General features: G+C 43.0%; 1 protein-coding gene across 2 annotated transcripts in view; it reads left to right on the top strand.

The window, feature by feature from the left end:
- Positions 1-23309, top strand: part of SNX19 (sorting nexin 19) — a 43474-nt gene extending 20165 nt beyond the window's left edge. The window contains exons 9-11 of one of the 2 annotated variants that reach the window (XM_035009312.1): positions 16494-16678; positions 17905-17992; positions 19093-23309. In XM_035009312.1, the coding sequence (XP_034865203.1) occupies positions 16494-16678; positions 17905-17992; positions 19093-19225 (406 nt within the window). In that variant the 3' untranslated portion in view covers positions 19226-23309. The remainder of the gene's footprint in view (positions 1-16493; positions 16679-17904; positions 17993-19092) is intronic. The other variant, XM_035009313.1, reaches the window with a different exon arrangement.
- The last annotated feature ends 1681 nt before the right edge of the window (positions 23310-24990 follow it).

The following is a 24990-nucleotide window of genomic DNA, read 5'->3' as shown; positions in this document are numbered from 1 at the left end:
GTAATTCAGTTCTGGCGCCTTGTGGTTTCTTACACCTGATCTCTTTCTATGCAGTTTCTGTAGGAAAATAGCATACTTTTGCAAGAGCCCCAGATACAAACTAAATCTCAAAATTCTTTCAAACCAAGTCTCCAGATTTTCCTGTCAGATTATTTTCTGGCCCTTTATTGACTTGAGTCATTACTGACTCGAGTAGTTTTTAGAGGTCCTGAAAATAATTTTTTGCACTGATGGCTTTGCTCACGTTGTATTGTGCTTCCTTGGGAGAAGAGGGACGCTGCTTGTCTCATGCCTCTCCCACTAGACCTTGACAAAGGGAAGTTCTCAATTTCTGTAGATGGGGCCAAGAAGGGCCCCAGGAGTCTCTCCTATTATGAGCGGCCTCCCTGTCATATTTCTTGGGTGTCACTTACTCTACACCCACCTTCAAATGAAGATACCCTGTCTTTTCTATCCTATACTGACAGGTTCTACTTGAATACAGCTTTAAGGTTGTAAAAGATACATGGTACCTGATTGCCTGTGTCTGTGTGTTTTTGCACTTCTGCGTGTAGATTCTCATACACTCAGGCAGAATTGGTTATTGCATCAGTTAAGAATAAAACAGAATCTCGTGAGGTATTTAGACCTCAGTACCTTTCTTCAGGTCAAGTTACTGGTACCTCTTGCCCATCTGTAGCTACAAATAGGAACCCAGGACAGTTCTGAAGGACAGTTTCAGTATCCTCAGAGCGGGGACTCTGTCTTATTCATCATTCTGTCATAAGCACCTAATCATATACATGGAAGGCACTTAACAAATTTGGTCGAATGAACATCACATGCCATTCCAATCAAATCAGTCCCTCTCTTTATCACTAGTGAAGTTCTCAGGGATTCCTCAGTCATGCTGGGGGACAAGAAACACCAGTGTAAACTGAGTCTCTGTTATATCCCTCCCCCACAGCTCTTTAAGTGAGCACCTCAAATTCCCAGGGCCATGGTTGAGCCTGAGAAGAGGTTTTTCCTTTGGGCCCTTTAGGCCCTCTCCTATCCTAGCGGCACTCTCTTTTCCAGAAGAACATAGTGTCCTCTCTGCCATGGGCCTCCCACTGTGAGGCCCATCTAAGCTGGCCCTCTCTGGAAGCATGTCCTGCTGTTGTGCTTCTCAGCCTCTTTCCTTCCACACAGGGAAATAAGAATATGGGCTTGGAGGTCAGACAGATCTGAATTCAAATCCTCCTCTGTGTCTTACTATATGTGTGACTTAGAACAAGTCACTTAACCTCCCTCTGCCTCCATTACTCTCCAAATGGGAATAAGAGTGCCCAGCTCATAAAGTTAGTTGGAAGATAAGAGATGATAATGAAAGCCTCTTGACGCATACCTGGCACATAGAAGCTCTCAGTAACTGTGAGTTCTCGTCATCTTTACAAGCTCCATGTTCCATTTCCTTGGGAACTCTAAATTGCTAGGGCAGAGCATATCTGATGTAAAGAATATGTTTACATTTTAATGTGTTTTTTTGGAAAAGTCCTTATAGTGTGCTTGCTTTGGGATCTGTTAGTAGCAAAAGACCCTGGGAGACAGAAATTCTTTTCTGCATCCTTCAAATCCAGGTCCCTTTCTTCATATGATCTTTAACTATGCACTCTTCCGTCCTGCCTTATATACTTAAAGTCTTCCTTGGTCATATCCAGAGCAGAACGTCAGAGTTCCTTCAGAACCAGGGAACTGCCTAATCCAGGTGCTCCCAACCCTCTTCATTTGCTTCCTAGAAAACTAACTTTATGTAGTTCTTGTTATGGTGACCTCTTTACAAATAATTTTTGAAAAGTCTGTGTAAGATTTGATGCCTGTGTGTACTTACTAAGTAGCAGCTGCCGGCTAGCTCTTCAGATCTAATGTCTGACTGTTTCTACTTCAAGGTCCTTTCAGGCTAAGAGAAGAGAGAACCCATATGAATCAATTAGAAATATTGAACAATGTGAAGCTAAATGATGACTGTACACACAGTAAAAAAAAAAATTAGGATTCTTGGGCATAAACATTAGAGAGGCTTTATAGAGGAAAATAAGTGTTTAGAACTAGATGTAAGATAGGTATCATTTAGATAGATTTAATGTAAAGAATATTCCAGACATGAAGCATTTTAAAGAGAGGAGAGGGCATTATTTCTGCTTCTAAATAAAAAGTAACCTTTAAACATATTTTTAATATCTTCATCTAGTTACTCTCTGAGAGAGACAGAGACAGTGTGTATATGTGAGAGAGAGAGTGTTCATGCGCACAGAAGACAGAAAGATCATTTTGTTAAATATGTCTTGGAAAGCACAGCAAGGTATTGCAACTTGGGGAGTTAGAACAGGAATTCTCCCTCTGGGCACAAGGTGGCACTGCAGGTTAAACTATACCCATTTGCCTTCGTTGAGGGAGTATTCATTTTGTAATCACAGGTCCTCGTCTTGGTGGTGATAGTAATGGAAACCATTCCCTGTCTTGTTCCATGATTTAGAAGCTACTTACCTGCCCTCTCCTCCAGGCCAGTGACTTTTAGATGAGCCCAGTTTCTTTTATCTCTTACCCTTCTCCCCTCTCTTCCGATCAGTTTTCAGTGGACACTTGCTTCTTTGAGCAGTATGTACTGCCAGAAGTTGCCCCTTTGAGTGCATTCCACCCCTCAAGGAGTCAGTGCTAGAGCTGATTCATTTGAGAACATTTTGACTCAGAAACCTACAGTAAACCAGAGAGTCTACGGTGATTAAACCAGCTGGACATCCGAAAAAAATCTGCTGGTATTCTCTATAAGCTATTTGAAAAAAATCTTTTGGTATTCCCTCCCTGTAAGATAGTTGGTCCTATACTCAAGGCCTTTTTGGATACCAGAATCCTAGATCTCCATCTCACTGAGGTAGACATTGTCAGTGCTAGATTGCACTGATGTTGGGAATCTTATCCACCTCTTAAATGATTAAGGGTGTTTCTTACTGCTTTCAGCCATGGATGGAGATCATTTGGCTCTTTCCTGTTAACTTGGTGTTGGAGACACAGCCATATGTTAATTCTTGAGGTTCGATCTTTACCTCTGTCTTAATTTTTTATTATTTTTTAAAGATTTTATTTGAGAGAGCGAACAAGCAGGGGCAGGGACAGAGGGAGAGAGAGGGAAGCAGACTCCCTGCTGAGCAGGGAGCCCAATGCAGGACTGGATCCCAGGACCCTGGGATCATGACCTGAGCCTAAGGCAGCCGCTTAACCAACTGAGCCACCCAGGCACCCCTACCTCTGTCTTTAGATATAGATTCACCAAGTGCCCTGTGGAGGAGTAGACCTTATGGTACTAGTGCAGGGAGGGAGTAGGGGTGAACTAGTAGGAAATACACCTTAATCTAGTGCTGATGTAAGTATGGTGCCAGAGATTTTCGTGGGGGGAATTTAGCCTTTCCCCAATAAATACATAATCTGTGTAAACATGGTATGCTTGTTATATAAATGCAGCTTCAAAATAAGTCCCCTTTCTACCTCCTACCCTGTCCCCCTTGTTTTCTAACCATAGGTGGTCGCCCCCAAATCCCTACTAGTATGTGGAGATTGTGGAGTCATCACCACAGCTCTGTTACATATCCTTAGTATCAGGATGGATAACCGTCTTTTTTGGAAAGGTTGTAAAATTCAGGCTATAGATAAGAAACTGGAAACAAATACCTTTGGGTTACCCCTTCTTCCCCAAGGTGCTTCTGTTCATTATAGTTCCTTTTCCCTGTGTTCCTTCCAGTATTTTCCCTGTTTCCTTAACTTTGACATCTGCTTCTGTCTGTCTCTTGTCCTCTTTGAGGCTGGTCTTTTCCAGCTTCCTCTAACCATTTTCACAGCATAATTTGGAACCCTATCATGTGTGCTTATTTAAACCCAGTCCCTAATTCTCTTCCAGATCATGGCTGAGCATACTCTAACCTGTAATCTAGTTAGACGTCGGGAGCCAGTCCCATCATGCTAGAGCACACAGTTACCATCTTTCCATCCTCCACATTTCCCTCCTCCCTCCTCTCCTGCAGTGGTGGGGTTTGCCCAGAGCAGAGCCTGGACAGCTCGCTGTTAGGTAAACTCACCAAGAACAACAGGGGTTTGGTTGTCAAGACAACAATGAAATCCGTGCCTTCTGCCCTCCTTTGTGTCTTGCCTTTCTTTCCAGTGCTCCAGTTCTAAGCATTTCTCTCCCTCTCTCTGCCCTTTGCCCCTCCGTGGACTCAATATTCTTCTGAATGGGTGGCCATTTTAATCAGCCTTCCCCTTCTTCCCCCCGTCTTCGAGCCCTAGGTGCTGAGAAAGAAAGGCTCATGATAGCTGCCTGGTGACTGAGAATGACCCAAGCTTGCTGTTCACACGGGAGTGAGGAAAGACGGGAAAAGAGAGATTTTGGATCCTGCAGTCCAGTCCTTGCAGTTGAAGTTTTACTGTTATATAGGGGTCTTGTTTTAGGAAGAATTCTGGAATATAATCTTCACATTACCCATAATCCCCTGGGGTTTCTCCCTAATCTTCCTAAACATACAGGACAGAAATGGTTCACTGTTCTAATATGTATAGCCCTGAGCCTGCCAGGAGGGGAGTCCCTTTTGCAAAAGGGACAATTGAGGCATGAAATGCAAAGCTCACTCAGGATCTTTCTATCATTTCTAGGACCTGGTAGAGTTTTTTAAGAGGACCCAAAGGAGCCTTCAACTCATGCACAAACACACAAGCACTTTCAAAAATGCTTTCATTTTTCTCATTTGATCTTGATATAACTTTGTGAAGAAGGCAAGGCAAGAATTAGACCATTTTATTAAGAAGGAAGTTCACTCAAGTGGTCAAGCCAGGCTCAAAACTGCGGCTTCCCGGTGTTATTTCCACTCATTACTGCACACTGCCTGTGTGAGGCTCTCTGACCACTCAGTGTGTCTTTTCCCTAGAAGAGTATGAACTAGTTTTATACTCAGTATTGCCTTGAAAAGTGTGGTGACAGAGGAATCTCTTGGGCTTGGAGCAGAAGCGTGGACTGTTCCAGAGACTCTAAGGGGGTTTCTGGTTGTGAGGCAGATGTCCTGCTGCTTTTACATGGATCAAACGTAGAGCACAGACAGCCATCCAAGAAGCATGACTTTGTGCCTAGCTTTCAAGTCCATCAGCTGTGATGTTTCAGAGCTGGATTATGGTGCATTAGCAACATAGTAAGGGGCCGAGAAAAGTTAATCTGAAGGTCTTCAGAGGTACACTAGATTTGTGTAAGAAACTTTCAAATTGGAATCCTAAGGCTATCACAATCCTTAAATCTAGAACAAATTTCTAGAGCTCTCCCTTTGCAATTAGTCTCATTTATCCCATGAACACAGAACTTCTCAAATGTGTTCCTCTCCTTCTGAATTTGTTAGAAAGGTAACCTGACCCTTGCTTTTGGTCACTTTTTACCCAAACATTCTGCTATCTTCTTTTCTTCTTACTAGCTTCAAGTAATGGTCTGGAATCAGTTTGATGATGTTCCATCCATCAGGGGCACTTCCCAAAATACAAGTGTGACTCACAGTCCTCATAACCCCTTTGCTTTTGCTTGACTTTCAGTTTCTTCTATCCTCTGGGCCTATTTGCCAGGAAAAGTGACAAAAACATAGACTGCTGGCAGGTGTCTCTCTTCTCTAGGATTTATAGAAAGTGCCAGATACAAAGCATGGCTGACCCACTCCTTTCCTTCTACCTCTCTTACCTTCCAGGGGAATATATAACCAGGTGTGAATTGCATGGATTATTCATGATGAATTCTTAATTCTAGCTCAGCTGACTTACTGCCCAGGATACTTAGCGCATTTACCCTACAGCTGGTTTGTTGGCACACAGTTTAATTTTAATGTTATCTGAAACAAAAGGTTATTAGGAAAGTAAATCTGCCAAATGTTTCTATGAAGACATACAAAATGCCAAATACAAAGGATTTCTAGATTGTACACTATTTTTTAAATCTCTTACTGCCTTCCTCCATAAGCATGAATAATGAAGAGCTTACTATTCTTTTGCTGCTTTAAGTATTGGGATGTTTGCCTTTTGCAAAGCTTATTTTGAGCTGTGCACCATCCTTTAAGACCATTGTTTGTCCCACAGAGCGCATTAATTCCCATAGTAACTAATATTTGTTGATTATCCATTCTGTGCCAGACACGATGTTAAGTGATCAAAATACAGAACAAGACCCCAAATCCCTACCCTAGGAAGTTTAATATCCAGTTGGAGGGGCAATCTTATAAATAAGGAGTTAGAATATAAAGTTGGGATTTTAAAAAGGACTCTATAGGTGATGAATAGAAGGGATGAAGTAATGGACGATGAGAGGCCCAGAGAAAGCTCACAGGAGAGGTGACTTCTGAGACAGGATTGAAAGGATGAAGGGAAGTTGAGAGCAGACATTGGATAACAGAGTATTGGTGGCAGAGCAGTAAACAGCCTGGCAAATTTGTGATACTCAAAGAAGTCAGGTATGATTAGGAATAGAAGATGTGCAACAGGAGGGGCCATATTACCCTGAAGAGGGTGCGGACTCAGAGCGAGCCAGTGAGCCATTCAGAGATCAAGTTTGCCTCCATTTGCAGGGAAGCCTTTTACACAGTGCAAACAGGTGATGACATGACCAACTTTGTAACTAAGAAAATCACTTAAGTAGTTCCCTGGAGGATTAATAGAAGGAGGGAAAGTTAGAACCAAGGAGACAAATTAGGAAAGGGTTGCACCGGTAGAAATGAAAGGTGAGGAGGAATTGCTATAAAAATGGGAAAGGGTAAGAAGTGCCTGAGATGGAGGAGGTAGCATCACCTAGATTTAGTGATTGTTTCAGTAATTCCATGGGGTTGCAGGGGGGTATGTGTATTTGGAACAGGGAAAAGGAGGAACTAAGAGTGATTCTGTTTTCTACCGGGTAGATTGAGATGCATAATTAAGAGGATAATATAGTATCTTTCTGCCCAGCATATCTGACATGTGATTAAAAGTCCATGGCTGCTCATCAAATCAGTACATTATTATCTCCTATTGTGTAAAAATAAATGATGACACATGAGGAAGCAGGGACTGTATTCCTAGTAATTTAGGACTAAGGACCTGGGAGCCCAGATTGTATTTTTTATCTTTTCTTCTGTCTGCAAGTTCTTTTGTCCTTGGAAGAAAAAGGAAAATGCAGAATGTGTAAGCTGGTACAAAGGGAAGGTTTCCACAGTTTCTGTTCTTTGGCACATGATACTCACAAGGCAGATTCCCAACTCAAATAGAGCATAACTCAAGGATGTAGAGAGAATATACATGGCAGAAGACCTGTTAATTCAGTGAAGAGCAAGAAGCCTAAAAAAAGTTTTTTGGTTTTGTTTTTTTTTTTGTTTTTTTTTTAAAGATTTTTATTTATTTTTTAGAGAGCGAGCGAGAGAGAAACAGCATGAAAGGGGAGAGGGTCAGAGGGAGAAGCAGGCTCCCCGCTGAGCCGGGAGCCCAATGTGGGACTCGATCCCAGGACCCTGGGATCATGACCTGAGCCGAAGGCAGACGCTTAACCATCTGAGCCACCCAGGCGCCCGGTTTTGGTTTTTTTTGAGTTAAAGCTAACACTGGATATTATGGAAAACAGCTGACAGGAGAGTGGAGGTGGATGAAAGGTTAATAGAATTCACAGGAGAACAGAACAGAGGATGAGATAAAAAATAATACCATTTTATAGGCCATAATAATGAGTTAACTTAAAATTCTAACACTCAAAGTTATCACTGAGAATTGTGGAATAAGACTGATTCATTCAGTACTTGGTGGTTTATTATATGACTGGCACTATTATGGTAAATGCTGAGGAAGATATCAAAATGGTAAGATCCCCTCCCACAAAACCTTAGAATCTTACTCTTTTGGCATTTACATGAAGCTCCACCAATATGTGTGGAGTACATGGAATAAACAAACACAGAATTCCAGTGAGGAAAGGAAAGAATCAAGATCAGATGAAACCAGGGTAGTTAACTGATTCTAGAAGTATGCATATATTTTAAAAAGGGGCAGAGGGGAGGACACATACTGAGTAATGCAAAATAGTAGCAATAGAACTAATAAGAATGGTGTCCAGTAAGCTTAAACTCAGAGTTGAAGTTGTGAATAAATGTTAGGAGAAAAGACTTAAAAAAAAAAAAAAAAAAAAGCAAAGAAAATACAGGTAAATTTTTTGAAACAGATGCTATAGTATTCACTAGCTACATTGAGAAAACATTTATTCATTTATTCAACAGTGAATTGGTCTGTTTGCTAAGCTGTTTAATTTCTGGGTTTTTTTCTGTCAAGGAAAATGGTTTGACAGGAATTGGAAAGACACAATTAAACTAGAAGACTAAAATAGGAATGCAAATAAGAGAGCACTTAACCTATTTTAAGGCTCCTGTACCTGACCCAGATGAATTATATTCTACAGAACTAAAAATTTGTATTATCATTGAAGACCTAAGATCATTAAAAAAAAAAAAAATGGCATATAGGATGTGTTGAGTTGGAGATGGACAAATATCTTGCCTTATTAAAAAATGGATACAGGTCGTTAACACTTGACATTTATTTCTAGAAATTTCTGAAGCAGATTATTAAATAGATGTTTTGTGAACATTCTCGGAGAGGGAAATGGCAAGCCCCAGAAATTAGTATGTGTTCAGTGGGAATGCGCCCTGCCTGATTAGCATGGTTTCTTTCTTTCTTTAGCAGAATTATTAAACCATTAAATTAAAGGAATGCATTGGTTATTAAATTGTAGGTGGATTTCAACAAGTTTTTGCCATATTCTCATAACATCCATGTAGACAAAATGGACATACGTGGCCTGGACTATAGTACTTTAAAAAAAAAAAAAAGATTTTATTATTTAGAGAGAGAGCACATGTGTGAGTAGAAGGAGGGGCTGAGGGAGACAGAGAAGTCCAAGCAGACTCCGTACTCATGGGGCTCGCTCTCACAACCCTGAGATCATTACCCTGAGATCATGACCTGCGCCGAAATCAAGAGTCCAACGTTCAACCAAGTGAGCCACCCAGGTGCCCCAATGGACTATATATAGTACTTTTAAGTGATCCATGGTTAGTTGAGTTTCTTTAGCCCAAGAGTATCTGTCTAACAAATGTATGTCATCCTGGAGGGAAATTTCTAGTGTTAGAGCATTTTTCTTGTTCTTATCCTGGTTTATTTTTTCATCATTAAGTTTGTAAGTAACTGTAACATTAGAGGTATAATTAATACCCTGGATGACAAAAATCAAGATTCAAAAGGTTAGACTAATAGATCAAAACCATTAAGATGGAGTTAATAGAAATATTGTAATTACAATTTAGATTTTTTTTAAAAATTGCACAAGTACAGAAGGGCAAGACCAGGCCTAACAGAGGAGCATGTGATTTTTTGTTAAAGTACATATGTGGAACTAGGGTCCTAGTTGACTGCAAAACTCAGTATGAGTCAGTGCTTTGAAGTGTGTGCCCAAAAAGGCAACACAGTCTTGACTATATTAATAGAAGTATAGTGTATGGATGAAGGAAGGCACTAATCCTCTGCATTCTTTCATTTTTCGCTGGTCAGGGCACATCTGGAGGTTGTGTTTAGTTCTGGGTACTCCATTTTAAGAGAGAATAAAAAGCAGCACACACCCAGGGGATGGCACCAGGATGTGGAATGGTTCATTTCTCTCCTTCATTCTTCAGGACTTTATTGAGTATATTCTGTGTGCTCAACTTTGAGGTTGCCAGAATTGAGGATGTGTAGCTTATAAAAGAGACTTAGGGGGAAAATAACAGTTGAATTCAAAAATGCAAAATGTTTATTCTGGAACTCTGCCCATTTTTAATTGGATTATTTAGGGTTTTTTGGTGTTGGGTTGTGTGAGTTCTTTATGTATTTTGGATATTAACCCCTTTTTGGATATATTATTTGCAAATACCTTCTCTCGTTCAGTAGGTAGCCTTGTCGTTTTATTGATGATTTCCTTCTCTGCAAAAGCTTTTTATTTTAGTGTGTTACTAATAGTTTAATTTGCTTTCATTTCCCATGCCTGAGGAGACATATACAGAAAAATGTTTCTATGGCCAATGTGAAAAAAATGACTGCCTATGTTTTCTTCTAGGGTTTTATAGTTTCAGGTCTCACATTTAGGTCTTTGGTACATTTTGAAAGAGATACGACCTAGTAACTTTAGTACTTCCTGTTAACTCCAGAGGGTAGAAGTAAGAACAATGACTAGAAGTTACAACGAGGCGGATTTTGGTTGCCCGTATTTAAGGAGCATCTCTAATAAATTGCAGTTATCCTTTTCAGGAATTAAGCAACTTCCCCAGAGTCACATTCCTAATTGGTGGCAGAGCTAAGATAAAAGCCCAACTTTCTGGATTCATGGACAAGAACCCTTGGCTCTGCCATGATGTTACTCAGGCGACTTCGACTCTGGGAGGAAGTGAGGTAGGGATCACCTGTTTCCTTCTAGTTATGAAGTTGTATGTTCCCATAAGCCTTTTGCTATGCAGTGCTCCTTTTTGGCTCTCTGTTTTCATGTGTCAGTTGGTGAGATTATTGGAATAGATAACCTAAGGTTGAACAGATGATTTCTTTAACTTCCTTCCTCGATTCAGAATGCTTCAGTTCTTAATGCCATATTAGTTTTGTAGCTGTAACTTGTACGTTACTAATCAAAAACAAAAACTGTGGCTAGATATAGAAGTATGGAACTCAGATTCTTAAAGCATGGTGTTTAGGCAGTATGTAGTCTTCCCTCAAGCACATGTTTTAAAGATGTGGATCCATGATTTAAAACATGAAAGCAAAAATCAAAGAAGAAACTGTGTAGACTCTATGAGCCGTTTTAGATTTCACCATAGTTATTGGGAAAAAGAAACAGGGGTTTCTTGCCCTTGAAGTTCATTTCCTCCCCATTCTTCTCCCCCACACAAGGCAGGAAAGTATCGTGACCTAGATACATAGTCAGAGGGCAACAGTGCTGAACTTTCTCAGACACAGCTGAGTAACCTGGGCCTGGCCAGTTCTAGGACTGAGAAGGCTAGAGCCGAGAGCTGACAAGGAGGAACTGTCTGTAAACATGAGAAGGGGCCATGGCAGGAAGGCAGAGGCCTAGGAAAGGAATCAGAGGGACGAGAAGTGTTACTTTTATCAGGTGTGAAATTGGCAAAAACAGCTTGTTTAATGGGAAATGCCCTGGATCCACATCATCATCCTCAAGATCGCCTTTCTCTCCACCCTATGCGTTGGGGCTACCGATTTAATGAGCAAATACTCGTAGGACTGTGCTAGGACTATGGGTACAGAACACAATGTTCATGGTTTATGCCATTGTAAACATTTTACAGGGTACTTGGGGGTGGGTGGAGGTGGGGAGTGTTTCCAGGAGGCTAAAAATGTAGCTTGGGCTTTTTCCCCCTTTCTTGGAACTCCTAATTCCTTATACTATGTCACTGTTTTTCTAGCTATTTTTAAACTTCAACCCACAGTAAGAAATACGTTTACATCATGACCCACTGTGACCACATGGTACATGCACGCACACACAAATACACATCCGATAGATACATATAGACATCCATGTATGAAACAGAAGGGTCCCAAAACATGAGATACACGTCCATGTTTTCTCATTTTTCCTACTTAGATGTTGTTAAATGTCACAAACCACGAAGTTGAGCGCGTGGCCACCTCTAATGCTGTTCAGCCCACAATTTGAGAAATAGTGTGCTACAGCCACGAGTATTGAAATGACTGGAAATGGCCCAACACATGGCATCCAATACCCTAGTCTAAGGCAGTGATTCCCAACTGGGGATGATTTTGCCTCTCGGAGGACACACAGCAACGCCTGGAAACATCTTTGATTGTCACCAAAGAGGTACCTGGGAGTGCTGGAATGCTGCTAAACACTTTACAGTGTGCAGGACAGCCCCCCACAACAAGGAATCAGCAGTCCAAAATGTCAGTAGTGCCAAGGTTGGAAAACCCTACTCTAAGGGTAATAAAATGAGTTGACACTTCTAATCTACTGTAAACCTGTCCGGAATGGTAGGAGCTGTAACCTGATCTTCTTTTACTCTCTCTTTTTCTTTGAACTGTATTTGGTACCTTAAAGTGATGTGGAAGTGTAATTGCCCTTGGGTTGCCCACAGACGTAGCCGGGTGGATAAAAAGGGTATGAGGAATAAGTCTCTTGTTTTCTTTCATCTGGACTGCACCAGGCATTTTTGTTAGAAGATTGTTACTGCTGTTAGGAATATTTTCTGTGTTATGACTTCGCGGACCTCCCCATTAGACCAACTAATTCAGGGCCCCTTCTCACTTAGCCATAGCAGCTCTTAGGAAAGAAGTGAAGGGACCGTGGCTAATTAGATTAGACATGGTCCCTATAAAGCTTTCTCCCCCTACTCATGAGATTTGATTCTGTTGTTTTGATGGGAAATGACCTTCTGCTAACCTTGAGGTGCCATCTTAAGCCCTAGCATTAAACTGTCTCCTTTTTAGCCACTGCTTCATTCCTCTATCTGTAGCTATTTCAGACCAGGTTCTTGTGAACACGGACTAGACATTCACTCCCAGTGTAGTGGAGAGCCCTAATCTCCACGTCCTCCCTCCTTCCATGTCTGGCATCAAGAGAAGCTCTTGGACATCTCAGTGTCAATCTGCTGTTGCTTTTTTCTCATTTTATTGGCTATTTCTGGGCCCACTAGTAAGGCTGCCTGACAGAACAGACCTGGTTTGGCTTTTTTCCTTCTTCTCCTAATGGGGAAAAAAGGTAGGACGGTAGAAGGAGATAGCTCTGAATCAAATATCAGAACTGGAATAGTAGTAGAAAATAAAACCAATGCTATTTGTGGCTATTCTCTACCGTATTTATTTTAGTGTAGTTATCTCATGAGTATTGAATTACATAACAATAACTTTTGTATTTGGTAAATGAATTCTTATAAATAATTTACAATAAATCAAGGGATGTGTGTGTGTGTCCACCTTGAAACTTTAGATTTCTGTGAGCACATAATAGTAAAAAAAAAAAAAAAAAGATTTCTGTGAGCACATAATAGTAAGGAGTACCAGCAGATTCCAGAAATTTATAGTGGCAAAGCGCCTGTGGTACGTTGGACTTCAGACACATGCATTCCATTCCTTTTGCTTCAAGAGAGCTATAGGGACACAGATTTCTTTTTAACTTTCCCACTTGTAGGTTAAGAATAGAAAGACAACACGTGGAATAGAGAGATGAAGGGAACTAATAAGAAGCTAAGGCGTCAGTCTCTTTTTTAATTTACCAATGTTAATCTCTTCGCCTTCTCTACTCTAACCCAATTTCAGTGAACTGAGCAGGATGAAGGGAGTTAGTAAGGCTAGATAAAGCACTGTGGTGGGATGTGTGGAGCTCCACTCTGGAGAAGGATGATAGAAGAAGAGGAAGGGAAAATGGGGATGGAAGGGGGAGAAGAGCTCATTGGATGAAGAAATCCCTGCCCTCTTCCTTGTCATCAGTTGTTGGTTCTATGCTAGGTGTTAGGCAAGGCAAATAATATGGGAGCCCCGAGTCTGGCCATTTACAACTTTAAAAAGGCATTTTGTGGAATAACAAAAAATGTCTTGGAAATTGTTCTAAAGCTCACAGATTCTTTCTGTTTTGTCTGAGGGGCAGGGCAGTTTGGGTAGTGGAAGTAGTTGGCCCTGGTCGTTTTCTTGGTTTGGGCTGTATCATTTTTTCCTTCCGCTTTGGGATGCTCATCATTTGTGATGAGATAGCATACCTCAGAAGTTCTGTGAGCTAGAACTGCTGCCCTGCCTCTTTTCCACAGGCTGCCTGGGGCTGGAAATGAAACCTGCCTAACCCCAGATGTCCAGGAGAAAGCCTCTGTGTTCGTGGAGGAGGAAGGGTGGGAGGAACCTGGGCAAGAGGAGAATCCTGAAAAGGGTGAATGTCTAAATCTGCATGGTACCAGTGTGTGTGATTGGCGTCTTTCACCTTTGGGGTATAGAGAAGAGTAAGGGTAACAGAAACCACAGCAGCTCATGGGTAGAAGCCACTTTCTACATTATGTGCCTCTTTTTAGACATGTAGTTTGTTTCATTTCCACCAGTTTTCGCAAGTCTTATATTTTCTTAGGTTTCTTATGTTCCTTACATTCCTGGGACCTACTCTTCTAGGGCCTTCTGTTGATCAGTTCTGTGCCTCAGGATTTATAGTGCTTGACCGTTCCTTTATCAGCAGCTGACATTTACTTGGAGGCTTGAGTTCTGTCTGTCCGTTCTGCATAACTCCCGCAACTTGGCTTGACTCACTGACTCACCCTCATTATCAAAGGGCTTATTTTTACTTTCCCTACTTTGGTTCTTCTTCCCAACATTCCCATTTTAGAGTTTAATAAGCTGTCGTCCTGTAGATTTGTATACATTTATACATTCATGTTTTGCCACATGCTAAAATTTGTTTTGCACCCAGCTGGTGTGCTTGAGTCACCAAGTCACAATGGAAGAGAACAAAGAGGACATCCTTTGCGTGATGCCGCACGGGGGCCTGTTCCTATCCCGTGAATTAACAGTAGTTCACAACGGTCAGTCTCCTCTTTTGTAAGATGCCCAGAAGGTGACTGAAGTACCCAGATTTACTGGTGACTGTTCTGCTCTGAGAAGGATTGAGTGGATGCTGAGGTGCCTCTGAAGAGTGGGGTCACAGGCGTCAGTGGCCCCAGAGGACAAGAATCAGGGCACACTGGCTTATGTGCACATGCGAATGAGAAACTGAGCTAGAACTAATTCCAGCTGAAGGGTTCTGGTGTAAGGTTCTCCTGACTTTTTGGAGGAGTTCAAGATTTTGGCTTTCAGGTGTTCGCCCCCTCCCTCCAGTCACTCAGATGAGACCCTGGTACACATCCTTCACCTTAGCAGAAGTCACACAAGCATTTATGGCTTGAGATGAAGAACGAGAGTTGGGTCACTTGATCCCCTGCAGAGAATCTGATGAGGGCATCGCATCCACCTCCCTTTGCTGACCCTCTTCTATAAACAGGAACAGAAATTCTTGCTACTGGATCCCTTTCATCAGGCGTCTTAGGCTCCCTGAATGAAAAGCCCTATAAAAAGGAGATGTGGCCCTAATAATAACAAATACGATCCTGATGGCTATTTTGGGCAAGAGCAGCTTTGTGCCGCCCTTGATCTCCATCGGTGTCTGCCATTCCTGCCCTGCCATTACCTTTCAGACTTCCTATTCTTAGAATCCTTTGTGAGCCCTCAGCTTGGGGGATTGCAGCCCCCAAGGCTGGAATGCCTAGCTTGAGAGGAATGCAGACTGTCTGGCAGAGTGGAGGTTAAATAAAGTTTGCCTTGGCAGCCCCCTCTGCTCTTGGATGGGCGACAAGTAACTCGGGTATAGGAGCAATGGCATGGACTGCCATGTGGTGCAGTACCAAACAGAGTAGACATGGTTGATGGTCCGTTCGTTATAGGCAGAGCCCTGCCAGTCTCAGCCCTGCTATGTACTAAAGAGGCCTGGGCAGCCTTGAACCTCAGCTAGTAACCATATCACTCTGAAAACATGCAGGAACAAATAAAGAATGAAAGTGAAAATGCCTTGCAGGAACTGCAGATTTGGTATGTTTGCCCCCTCAGAGTTATTGCCTCATTTATTGAATGTGAGATAAAGGAGGAAATTTTCATTGTCATAAGAACAATTGCTAGTCAGTCAACAAACATTTCTTGAGCACCAAGGCACTGTGGGAAACTTTTTAAAAGTGTAAGACCTAGAATTCTTGTGATGCTTATAATTTAGTTGGAAAAGTAGAGCGGTAAACATATGAGGAAATAATTTATATTCCAAAGTGAAATATGAGTTCCAAACGTGTGCAATAGAACTAAGTGCCAGAGGAGGTCTGAGGGGAGAAAGAGGAGCGCTTCTGGCTAGAATGATCAAGAAGAATTTTGTGGAGGAGGTGGGGCTCAACAGGTCTTGCGAGAATGGCAGACTTCTACTGGAAAGAAGAGGGCCTTGTCAGTGAGAGGACTTTTATGAGCAAAGGACAGATGAAGGGCACTCTCAGAACAGCTCATGGGGACGTGAAGAGCAGCTGGGTATGGACAGGGTGGCAAAGCAGAAGGATTTGTGTAAAATCACCAAACCCTTAACTCTGAAGGCTATGTGTGCACATTGCTGAGAGGACAGTGCTTCCCACCAGAGGATAGTTGGCAAGTTCCAGTCCCGCCCAGAGACAGGGGCCCTTCTAGTGCTCTGTTTTGTGAAACCCCTGATACAACATGGAGCTCCTAGTAGACAGTAAATAACAAATTATTATTATTACTCATCTTCAAATTCTCTGGTCCCAAATTGTCGAATTGGCTTGATGTCACTTGTGAGAGTTGGCACTCTCTTTGCTTTGCCCTGTTCTGATTGCTCACCTGCCTTGCCACAGTCTTGCCTTCAGATTTATCTGACCTTCTCCTCTCTTCCACCACAGGTGGCTAGAGGTGCAGGTGGCTAATCTAACATGTCCACAGCGCTGGGTGCAGTACCTCCGACTTCTTCAGGAGTCCATCTGGCCTGGTGGTATTTTACCGAAGTGTCCACGGCCTGTGAGGACCCAGGAGCAGAAAGTGGCTGCTGAAAAACAGGCCTTGCAGAGCCTCATGGGAATCTTGCCAGGTAATTGCACAATGAGATTGGTTATACTGATAATTATTCCTTTCCCATCCTGCTTTGCCACCATTACCCCACACCCCTCAAAAACCTGGACTCAAAAACCTGTCGACCCACCATTTCTCAGGCTAATAGGTAAATGATCAGAGCTGTGATTCTTTTACCCCTCATTCAAGTGACGCTGAGGGAATGGAAAGGATCCCTATGACCACACCATAAATAGTAGGTGAGAATCCTACAGATACTTAGAGTAATAACAGCTCTGCCTACACCACAGAGGCAGGTCTCAGAACTCTTCCCACCAGAGGAAGATTTCAGGTTCTCTGCCAACTCATGGTATTTGGACCAGGAAGAAAATGATATGTCCCACAGAAGTTCAGCCTTGATAAATTGGGGTCATTGAATAAGGTATATCATCCTTAGCAGTAGATAAAAACAAACTCTGAAGAGCATTTTTTTTTTCTTTACTTTCTATACATTTTTAGAAGGTAGGGAAGGCAGTTTGTTACCTGTGGCTGTGCTATAGTAATGAGGGTACAGCAGTGAACTGTTAGCTCTTAGGACAACGTTATATACTCTCTGTTTTCTATTGTATTTATTTTTTTATTTAAATTTAACTAATTAACATATAGTGTATTATTAGTTTCAAATGTGGAATTCAGTGAGTCATCAGTTGCATAGAACACCCAGTGCTCATTACATCCCGTGCCCTCCTTAATGCCCATCAGACAGTTGCCCCATCCCCCCACCCCCCAAGCAACTCTCAGTTTGTTTCCTATGATTAAGAGTCTCTTATGGTTTGTCTCACTCTCTAATTTCGTCTTGTTTTGTTTTTCCCTCCCTTCCCATATGCTCCTCTGTTTAGTTTCTTAAATTCTACATATGAGTGAGATCATATGATAATTGTTTTTTTCTGATTGGCTTATTTCACTTAGCATAATACCCTCTAGTTCCTTATATACTCTTATCAACCCCCGTTCTCCACCCTAAACTGTTACATCAGATGTACCTGCAGTGACAGGTTACAGAATTATTTCCTCAGGTCCATTCTTATTTAAACACTTAAGAAACATTTTTCTTAGCTTTTCCCTGTTTTAGTTTGGCTATGTGGTTCAGAAGTTTGCCAGAAATACCCAATTTGGACAAAGAGAGCAGATACCACAAGATAATCTCCTTAGAATCTAAGGCTTCAGTGGTAACACTGCAACCACATGCTTATTTTTCCTCTTCAGATATTGTGGTAGAAATCCTTGGGGTGAACAGATGCCGGCTGAGCTGGAGTCTCGTCTTGGAGTCGCTACGGCAACCCCTCATCAACAGGTAGGCTGAAAGGCATGTACGCAGCATCTCCACAGCTGAAGCTGTCTCTGGTCTCAGAGGTGTCCACGGTTTCTAAGTGAGCAGCGCACACTGAGACGAATGGAACTGCAGTCTTTCTCTGCCCTGGGCCCTGACTGCAGAGTGTGATGCCCGGGTCCGCACACACGAAGGAAAACCCACACTGCCTGCTTCTGAGCAGGTTCTCATGCAGCAGTGAGCCGGTGTTGGGCCCGCCACTGTTGGCATGTGGAAGAACTCGATGCAGGCCCCCATGTGAGCTACTGAAAACGTCCTGTCACCCTCCAGGCTTATTCAGTGCGCTTAACACTTCTTTCAACATGTGCCAGCCCCTGTGAACACTGTATACCACTGTGTATACCTGGCCTGTATACCACAGGCTGGATAATGATTTTCAGCTCAACATTCAAGGCCTCACAGCAAAGCTGATTTAGCGTTAGAATCAGGAATTGTCTTTGTTTAATAGGAAGGAGACAAGATAATGAGGTTGAGCTCTGATAAAAGGACTGGAAATAACTGAGTGAACACCGCTAGAATAATCCAGAGGAAGTAGGTATTTCCCTGGCTGGTACCTTGGGATACAGTGCTTCTGAAAAGTATTCAGGACTTGCAGTCCTTTCTCAAACCCTGTCCCGAAGCAGACTGTATCTATTCACCATCACTACCCAAGGGTGCTGGCTTTTGCTTCACTGCCTGTCACCTGTGGATCTGTGACGATTAATTACGAGAAACAGCCATAGTCAGAAGCTCTGAAAATTCTTAGTAAGTTGATATCACAGGGATTTTTTCCCTCCCTCACAGTTCTTCAGGGCAGTGCTGATGTGCTAAGGTAGCTATATAAATAAATGTAGAATTTCCTAAAATCTAGTCTCAAGTTCTATTTGCACCTTTATTGGGGTCATAACCTTTAGTCACCAAACTTTTATTTCATGGCAGAGCCTTCATCTGGCTACTGAAATTTAGAGTTCACTAAGGATATCAGTAATGGGCAAGGAGGGGAAGGGAAAATAAATGTCATAAACAGGATCTGGTGTCTGTTGACTAAGCCAGACCCTCCTCTAAGTTTTGTCCATTTGTTTCAGGCACTTGATTTACTGCCTTTGGGACATCATCCTGGAATTCTTGGATCTCAGTGCCTCCGTTGAGGAGTCTGCCGTAACCACCTCTGCCTCAGATACCCCAGGCAACCCCAAGAGAATGGGTGTCTCCCCTTAGCCATAGGTTATTCACCCATTCTTTGAAGGCTGGGAAAGGAGAGTTGCTCTGCCACCCCGCGACCAGTCAGGAACCTGTGCCCTCTGCAGCTGAACTGTAGCTCAGAAGACCTCGGGTCCCAGGGGCACAGTTCTCCCCCAGCTCTACTCCACAGAGCAGGCGACCTAGCAGATGATGGGGGAAATATGTACCAATCATATGCATATCCATTTCCATACTTTTTCTGTGGTGTTTGGATTATTGCTGGTGGGTAGATCCTGGAAAAGGAATCTGTAAGGTAGAAGAATGAGCCCCTTTTGCCTCTCCTTTGCCCTCCTCCCTAAGATTGTTTGCCAGGAGCCTGGTCCTGTGCATACATGTTCCTAATCCTCCAACACACAAGCTGTAGATAGACCAAGTGAAAACTGATAGCCAGATTTCTTGGAGGAGCAGACAATTTTCTAGAGCTCTCTGTTCCCACCAGGAAACTGCAGATTCATTCAGGACCACTCTTGAAAGCCAGACCCCCCACGTTCTATCTAGTTTCCCAACAATTCCAGAAGAAGGAAGGAAAACATTTCTCAAGGGACTTTTTGTTGATTGACTATTTTCCAACACATCAGCCCTATGGAGGATGTCACTGAAGGCTGCTTCCCTGGGTGGCTACACTTTTTCTGTGCAGAAGACTTCAAAGCAGATTGCCAAAGCTTCTTGGTAGATCCACCCCACTCTCCACACCCTTTCCTGAAAGAGAGTTGCATCACAGATTTTATTTATTCGCTTTCCTCCTAACCCTTCTCCAAGAGCAGTTGAGTTTGGGTCTTTATGACCTTCCCTCTATCTCCCTTCAGAATCGCATGGCGGATTGCTTATTCAGCCCAGCGCTTCCAAAGGGAATGGAGACGCTTGCTCCGTGGCTGGGAATGCCCAAAGAGTAGGAAACCCAGGGGGCTGTGGGGCTTCTCTCTTCACAAGTCTCCAGCAGGGGACTTTTAAACTGAACCAATAATATTAGCAAACCTGCAGGGAATTGATTACCCACAAAAAGCTTTTTACTTCCTGTTCTTTAAGGATCTAATGAGTCTTTAAGAACACTTGAAGATGAAGGCGAAGGTGCTATATCAGGCTGTAGTGTCTTAGAAGAATAGAACAATTAGGAGAACTTGTTGGTAGGAAAGGAGGCAGACAGTGTTGACAAGGGAAGTCCTATACATTAAATGCATGTGAGTAGCTGACAGAAAAGGTTTAAGGAGGTCATGGGAGACCCTTGCCTTGTGCCCCTCATCCCGTTAGCTTTGCACCTGCCTATTAGTGCCCTTCTGTCACTGAATTATGGATCCTCCCATTTGAAGGGGGATCTTGGACTTAGACTGGACTTAGACTGATGAGCATGGGATGGGTCTAGAATGGGCATCAGGTTCTCAGACTCTGATGTAGATGATGTGCACACAAAGTGGTTTATGGGAGAAAGTTGTGCAGTCTTACACTTTTTATACTCCTCTGGAGGCTTTTACCCATAAAATGTGTTATGCTATGATTGGAAGGCTTTAGGTAGGCGATTACTGCCTAAGGACAAGATGAATGAGATCATGTCTCATGGTACCTTCTAGCCTTAAAATATGATTTTTACAGCGACTTTATGGCTTCAGAGCTTCTCCCACCCCGGACATTCACAGGCAGAAGGAGCGCAGCATTTCTAGCTTTAGTAAGTATTTGCAGGAGTGTGGGACTGCAGGGAATCCAGCCTCACTTACTGAAGCCGATCCTTCACCTTTTTCAGCTCGGGCCAGGATGCTCTTCAGGATAGATGCAGTAGCCAGCTCATTTCCACTACCCTTCTCTTCTGATACTTTACCCTCATATGTACTTAGCCACCTACATTGCTTTGAATCTCTGCTATTAGGGCTCAGATGTCACACAGAGCCAGTACGTAAACTGACGCACCATAAAATCCCCGTGGCTATAAATTCTGAGCAATTTTTTGACACTTCCAACCCAAAGAAAACTTCTTATATTTAATGTTGCATAAGAGATGCCACCTCTGTGGTCTGTGCCCCAAAACATAATCTGTCCTCAGGCCTTCCTCCTGTCTAGAAGGGAAATCATGGATATCGCCAAGGAAATAGTCAAGTTTGGGTAGCAGGCACAGACAACAAGGGAGATCAGCACTTGGGAGAGAGCCACAGGTATTAAGAAAAGATGCTCCCAGCTGAGAAGTGATAAAAGGCAATGAAGAATAGGGCCTGCACTAACCCAGAATGTTCGTGATTTTTCTTTGGCCCTACCCAGCACATTCATTTCCAGTTGCTACTCTTTTCTTTGTTTATAGCACCCAACAACAGTTGTTAGGTCCTAGGTGGAGTAAAAATATGTGTATATGGTTATATGAGTCAGGATGCTTTGGACTGAAGGAAAACTCAAAGGGAATTTTGTTTTCTTCCAAAAATGAGTACCTGAGTAGGTAAGCCCCAGGGGCGGATGGATTCAGCAACTCCGACCTCATAAAGGGCCCAGATTCTTCCCATCTTTCCCCTCTGCTGTTGTAAACATGCTTGTGTAAACATGCTTGTCCGGTTCTCAGACTGCCTACCTGGTTGCTGCAGTTCGGAGCATCACATTCATATGTAACAGTATGAAAGAACAGAGTCATCTCTTCCATGTTTTCTTTTAAAGAATGAGGAAACCTTTTTCCAGAAACCCTTCAAGAATGCTCTTCTCATGACTCATTGGCCAGAACTGTGCATCCTTAAGCCAATCTATTGAAAATGGCATTACCTGGTTGGCTTGCACTAGTATTTACCCCCTTCCCCCACAGAGAGGAGGTCACGCTCCAGGAAAGTTAGATACCTAAAAAAATTAGATGTTAGCAAGGAAGAAGCAGAGGATGGGTGTTAATAGACAATGTCTGTTACATCATCTGTACAACATCAACAGATCCCCCATGGTACTCTAAAAATACCTGGAATCGGCTAAGAACATTTGCTGAAGGCACCACATGAAGCACTTCACCTGGAGTAACTCATTTAACCCATACACAGCCCTGTAAGGTAGGTCCTATTATCTATCCCCATTTCATAGATGAGGAACACAAGGCACAGAGAGATTGTGAGTTGCCCACAGTCACTTGCAAAGAAATGGCAGAGCCTGGATACAAATCTTGCCAGTCTACCCTCAAGCCTACATGCATAATAACCATTATACAAGATCAGGTTCTCATTTTTAAGGAGCTCACGATCTAGTGCAGAAGTTCGCAGACTTTTTTGGTAAAGGGGCAGAGAATAAATAGTCCAGGCTTGGCCATATGGTGGTGGTCTCTGTTGCAACTCAGCTCTTCCATTGTAGCATGAAAGCAGTCATAGACAATACATAGATCAATGACTGTGGCTGTGTTCCAACAAAACTGTGTTTGCAGAAACCGGCAGCTGACCAGATTTAGCCCATGAGTTGTTTGCAGGCCTCTTTCTAAGGAGTTAGAACAGTGCTTTTCAAACTTTAGTGTACATGTGATTTACCTGGGACCGTGGTAAAGTATATGCTGCATTTCTAACAAGCTCCCAGATGTATGCCAATGAGAATACAGATCTTCAACCACACCTTGAGTATCAAGGGGTTAAAACATAGACAACTCTCAAGTGTGATTAATACACTATTAAATATATAGGAAGGGCACTTCATTGAGAGTAGAGGGCCATGGAAAGCCTGAGGTGATAATATGTGAATTGACTCCTGGAAGATTCATGAGAATTAACCAGTAAAAACATGGGGAGGGTGTCCAGAGAAACAGTGAACAATGTGTGCAAAGACAGAGTCGCCACAGAAAGACAAATACTGTATGATTCCACATATCTGAAGTACCTAGCATGGTCAACCTCACAGAAACAGTAGAAATGTGGTTGTTGGGAATTAGGGGAATGGGGAGCATGTAATGGGTACCGAGTTTTCAATTTTGCCAAATGAAAACAGATTCCTGTTTTATCAACCGTGTAAGTAGACGTGACACTCCAGAGCTGTACACTGAAAATAGTTAAGATGGCGAATTGTAGATTCTGTTTATTGTACTACAATCAAGACATGTAAAATGAATAAAAGCTGTGGAGAACTACAAGGCACAGGCTGCAGGGAAGGAGGGGCAAGGGCCGGGAGAGGGGCCTGTCTGGGGCGGCGTGCTAAGGAAGCTGGCACTGTTCTTCCTCTCCGCAGTGGGGAATTGTTGAGGAACCTTCCTGAAGAGTATTTTTCATTGAAGTTAACAGTGCCTGCTTATGGGAAACATGGGAGTTCGATTGCACATGTAAACAGCCGTTGGATTTGACACCTGTCTCAGTCACTTTCTGATCCCCCCCACCTTAATTTCTTCAAGTCTGTTCCCATTGTTTCTTAAATATGAGATGGCTTCAGCGTCTATAGAGTATAATGAGCTGGAAGCAATAACAGCCTGATTGAAACCCTAGTTCTGCCACTTAATCAGCTGTGAGGAAGTGGTCAGGTAACTTAGCTTCATTGGGACTTAACATTTCTCTCTTAGAAAAAGGGACAAATATATTACGACCGTTTTGAGAAGTGAATCGTAAGAACAAGCTTTATAAAATAGCAAGTGCTATGCTATAAAAATGTCCATGGCAGCATTCTCCTGCCGTTCTGGAGATGCCTTGCTTCAGGAACCATGCAGCTGAGCTGTCCTCTGGCGAGCCCCGGTTGCCCAGCCCTCTCAGAACCTGCTGTTTGTCTTGGTCTTCCTTTGCACTGGAGCAATATGTGTTCTCCCAGGAGGAAAGGAAGGTTGCCAACCCTGCTGGATACAGATGGGAATGCGAACCAACCAGGGGAGGAAAGGAAACCATGATGCTCTTGTAGCCCAAGGCCCGACTGGGCGAGCTCTTCCCTAACTTGGCATCTCCGTTTCCTTTCCACCGAGAGCGCCAGAACTCACTGGGCAGTAGCTGCCTGCACTGGTTCTGTGGGCAGGAGAGGGAAACCGCTGCAGGGTGCACTTCCGCTCACAAGCCTCCATCACTCCTCTGTGGCGTAAGGCACGAGAGCGGCTGCTTCGCACAGAACCGTTTCTCAGAAAAGAGCCAGTGAGGGGAGACCACCGAGTCTTACTTCCGTGTCCTGACTCGCCCGGTATTTCTTACACAAGGACGTCCCTGGCTCGTTTTAAAAAGAAAGACAAAACCCCAGAAGAATGGGTCAAGCAAGTGAAAATCATCAGAGCCCGTTGCCTGCTGTGACCCAACAGCAACAGGGTTTGAAGCCAAGGAAATGTGGGCACCACAGCCTCCTGGGCAGATACGCTGTGCAATTCTCAGACTTGCTGAGCCTTCTTGCCGCCTCCCTACACCTCTCACCTGTCTCTGGCCTGAAAGTACATTTGAACTCTGCTTTCTTGGAAGCGCAAACAAGCATGTGACAGAATCCCGAGAACTCCTGTCTCTGATGTCTCTTCCACATGACAAAAGCTGGTTTCTCTCCACATCTTGACTCTTCAAACCTCACCTACAAGTGCTTCAGTAGAAGTCACCACCACCCTGTTGCTGAGATGTGGAAGTTTGGGAGGGAAAAAAAAAAAAATGAAAGGGGAAAAAATAGTATCAAAATCCAAACTTAGAAAACATGTCTTGAAGTGACATTATCTACTCCTTTCAACTCAAAATAGGCCACTTTGTCCCCAGAGTTTTGTTTAGGAAATGCAAGCTAATTTTAATATTAGGGTGTTGTAATGATTAAGAAGTTAAGTCTGTGTCCTATATCTAAATCCATACTTGGGCTCCTCTCCCCGCCCCCCG

The sequence above is a fragment of the Mirounga leonina genome, unplaced genomic scaffold, assembly GCF_011800145.1.
Source record: "Mirounga leonina isolate KUSES-001 unplaced genomic scaffold, KU_Mleo_1.0 Mir_153, whole genome shotgun sequence".
NCBI classification, from domain to species: domain Eukaryota; kingdom Metazoa; phylum Chordata; class Mammalia; order Carnivora; family Phocidae; genus Mirounga; species Mirounga leonina.
This window is presented reverse-complemented; position numbering and strand designations above follow the sequence as displayed.